Genomic DNA, 3,843 nt, shown 5'->3' with positions numbered 1-3,843 from the left:
GGAGGAGGAGGAGGAAGAAGAAGGGTTTTGGGACACAACCAGCATGGGTGCTCGACTCGCGCGGATGTTCCGAAACTATAATGTGGAGAACCGCGCGCTGCGAGAAATCTCCAAAGAGAAGCCGAGGTCAGCACCCCGGCACGCGACCACAGCGACGCCGTCCGCCGTTAGCTCCGAGGGTGAGAGGCTGAGCTGCTTGGGTAACCTCAAGGGTCATACCCACTGTGGGCTCGCTTTTCTAGAACCTGCCTCGGGTTATGTGTGGTAACTGGTTTGTTCTGTGTGTTATAGCCTCGGAGTCGGTGATGAAGAAGAATGAGTCGTTATTGGAACATCTCAGGTCTGTGTATGTCGAGTCCACGGATCCAACAGTCGGCGGAAAAACAACTCCAGAGGTCAGACTGAATCCTACATGTCTCTGTCTCTGTCTCTGCTGAATGACAGCAGGACCTCAGAATGTCTCCGTTCTGTCCTCAGTTAGACCAGGCTGAGCAGGACTGGGTTGAATGCATTTTATTGGTGTTCTAGTTGATAGACCAACACAAACTAGAGCAGGTCTGTTTATTAAACGAAATAATCAGATGATTGTAATATTTTTTACACGTTAAAATCCAAAAAGTGAAGCGTATATCTATTTATGAAGCCCACTTTACCCTGACACCCCTAATTAAAATCCAGTGTAACAAATAGCCTTCAGAAGTCATCATGTGCTTGTAATAAAATGCCCTAGTTAAAGCACAGAGGTAAATTCAAAGAATCATTTTTGACAAATTGTAGAGATGATTGATCCAGTTTGACTAATAGAGATTAGTCAAACTTCATTGCTAAGAAGAAATCTGCAAAATTGTTTGGCCTTTGGATGTGCAAAGCTGGCAGAGATACATGACTAAAGACAGCTGGAATAAATATAAGTTCTGTTAAGATCTGATTTGGTTGGGCTAAGTGCCAACCAAATCAACATTTTTATGTTATTTGAAAACGTAAACAAAATAAAACATTTTTTTTCTACATCAAAATTATGCCCTAGCTAAAAATTATGGTCAGGACTTTAATGTATTCATTTGAAATAATTAGCAGCGCAGATTTTAATGTATTAAACTTTTTAATGCAAGTAATTGTATTATTTTTAATACATTTTGTCCAGGTTACTTAAAAATTGAGCTTTATTTAAGCTTATTGTTACAATTACATTTTTTTAAACTGCAGGAAAGTTAATTGTTAGAAATGTAAATTTGGGCCAATGTTGATTAATACTTTATGGCAGTAGTTATCAATATTTTATCAAATGTTTTATTTGATTGCTTGATTAATCGTCAGAATAATCAATAGATTACTTGAATGCTAAAATAATTGTTTACAACAGCCCTGGTTTTTTTATACCAACTGCCTGCTGTGTCATTTCCCCACAGTTTTCGGGGAATGCGTCTGCAGGTAAAGAAGCAGACCGGAGGCCCCTCAGAGTCCGTTTACCAGGAAGCGCGTTCAGCCTGCCAGAGCTCGCAGATGTTCCTAAAGGGAAGCTAACCCTTGCCGAGGCTCTCAAGGCTCTCGGCAGCCACCAGCACCAGCCTCGGACCTGGTCGGCGGAAAAGATTGCTCAGGAATATTGCTTGGAATTAAAAGACACAAAATCTGTGCTTGAATTCTTTATCCCTTTCAAGGTTGAGATCATCCCTCCAAGGAGTAGAACTTCCAAGCAAATAAAGGCTTCCTAAGAATGGAGAAGCTTTTACCTCACTTATTTATGTTCTGTAATGTTATAGTGGGAAAGGATGTAGCTTTTCCATGATTTAAGTGATGTTTAGAACATTTTTCTTATGAATAGATGAAAAAAACAGATATTAATCACAGTGATCTGATCAAGAAAAGTCCATGAAGACATTCTCTTCTGTTGATTGTTCAAAACAAAGTGTTTTTTGGTTGTTGTTTTTACAGTGCAGACCTGCAGATTTTTATTTCTATTTACAAATCATAAATGACAAAGTACCTTGCACTCTTTGTGCATTCATTTTTAAATTTAACTCAAAAGAAGTAGAATTAGATGGATTTATTATTTGCCAAATGATAAATGTTATTGATCCAAAGTTATGCTAATGATTAAATGAGTAGAGCTATTATTTATTTCTTTTTGTTGTTTAGGGCCTCCTTCTGTTCAGGTCAACCTGCTGCTGTGCTCGAACTATTCCAATACTCTCAGTGGCCATACGCCCCTCTATGAAGTGTGCACTCAATCAAAGGGAACATAATTGTTCAAAATTTAGAGAATTGGGACAGTATGCCATTGTGTCGCAACTTCGATATCCAAAATGATGGGGCTGTTCACTCTTTTGGCACTTGGACTGATAAAAAGTACAACAACAAAAAAATCGATTCTAATGTACAGTATTTTTGCTTTCCAACGTCATTGCTAGAGATATTTAGCTGTTCAAACATGTTTTGCTAAGACTTGTTGAATACAGAGCAAAATTTGATGTAATAGCACATGCTCAGTAGAGTGAAACAAAAATTTCAATACATTACACTTGAAAGCTGATTTTTCTTCTTTTGTGACACAACTTGTTCTGTGAACATTATATTTCCAGGATGACAAAAAATACTCATCAAAATGCACTAACATTGAATTTAACAGTCATAAAGGCAATTCTCCCTGTGGTTTGACTAATTAAGAGACATGATTACATTTTGAGTTGTTTCTTGAAAAAAAACATCTTTTATGTGGCTTAATGTTAGATATAAAGTGAAGCTGATGTGCTAACAAAGAGAAAAAGGAATGGAATTAAAATGTCATTCTTAAAATAAATTATGAATGTTTGACTTGATAGAAATGTTACAAGAAATTCACAAGGAACACTCCGACTGCTATTTTCTTTCTCTCTAGCCTGAGAAAAAAACATTTGTTTAAAAATTATGATGAAATATTTAAAGAAAATAAGAACCAAATGCCTTTCTATTCCACTCCCACAAAAAATTAAGATATGAATTTTCATATTTTTGTATTCTTTGTGCATCAAAGAATACAAAGACGAATAAAGATGAATAAAGTTGAATAAAGTTTTTCCTGTAATTACTTTCTACAAAAGAAATTCAACATAAAAATCAATTAATGTGCATTTTGTGACATATTTTCAGACAATACACATTTTTTTTCAGTTGTAACTTATTTCGTTTTTAGAAAGATTTTCAAAAGTGGATATTGTTCTAGAAATCTTTTCCATCTTTAAATTTTATTATAATAAAATTTGGTCTTCTAACAGGGGATAAAGAGTTAAATTACGATATTAATTATTTAATCCTCTGGCTAAGTTTTTATTCACAAATATCGCTTTCTAATAATTTATGGAGGACCAAAACTGACATATGAAATAAAAGCATAAATATATATTTAGTTTTTACTTTTCCTTAGACACGAGTTTCTGTAAAGTAATGTATATATTTTCTCTTTCATTTCCCCTAAGCATGCGTTTTTGTCAGGAAAAGTAAATATTTAATTTGGTCTTTTCCTTATACAAGCCCTGTTTTTGTCATTGCCTCTTCTCTCCTGGTTTTAATTTTCCGTGTGCATCGTTATGTTAATGAGAAGAGCCGCCTTCTATGTCCAGCTCCTCTACTATTGGCCAATAGAGCTTTGGAACCAACGTCACTGCGTCAGACGTTGTGGGGCATTTCGGTACAGTCGCTCGGTGCCATCTTTACAGGCTACAGATCAAAACAAACGTTTATCTCGGTGGTTTTATTGTGTTACCGACTGCAGTGAAGTTAGTTTCGAGTTGGATATTGGATATTCCAATATCCGCCGTGTAAGCGGCGTTTAGCTCAAGGTTGATCTGATTTATGAACGCTAAT

The 3,843-nt window shown here is 36.0% G+C and overlaps 1 protein-coding gene across 2 annotated transcripts; it reads left to right on the top strand.

Moving 5' to 3' along the window:
- Positions 1–2,075, top strand: ndufaf4 (NADH:ubiquinone oxidoreductase complex assembly factor 4). 2 transcript variants are annotated; one of them, XM_015026586.1, is made up of 3 exons: positions 1–126; positions 292–395; positions 1,410–2,075. In XM_015026586.1, exons 1-3 carry the CDS (start codon positions 81–83, stop codon positions 1,713–1,715), a joined length of 456 nt encoding a protein of 151 aa, XP_014882072.1. In that variant the 5' UTR covers positions 1–80; the 3' UTR covers positions 1,716–2,075. The 2 variants fall into 2 exon arrangements, with proteins under 2 accessions (XP_014882072.1, XP_014882071.1); XM_015026585.1 differs by having other exon boundaries at positions 1–179.
- Positions 2,076–3,843: the final 1,768 nt, after the last annotated feature.

This window comes from Poecilia latipinna, unplaced genomic scaffold, assembly GCF_001443285.1.
Source record: "Poecilia latipinna isolate Pla-1442-1.1 unplaced genomic scaffold, P_latipinna-1.0 Scaffold5065, whole genome shotgun sequence".
NCBI classification, from domain to species: domain Eukaryota; kingdom Metazoa; phylum Chordata; class Actinopteri; order Cyprinodontiformes; family Poeciliidae; genus Poecilia; species Poecilia latipinna.
Note: the sequence above shows the minus strand (reverse complement) of the source record. Positions and strands in the feature narration are given on the sequence as shown.

Coding starts and splice junctions, on each gene's coding strand:
- ndufaf4 (XM_015026585.1), top strand. CDS start 44: ATGGGTGCTCGACTCGCGCGGATGTTCCGAAACTATAATGTGGAGAAC. Junction 180..291: donor GTCCGCCGTTAGCTCCGAGG/GTGAGAGGCTGA, acceptor TGTGTGTTATAG/CCTCGGAGTCGGTGATGAAG. Junction 396..1,409: donor GCGGAAAAACAACTCCAGAG/GTCAGACTGAAT, acceptor ATTTCCCCACAG/TTTTCGGGGAATGCGTCTGC.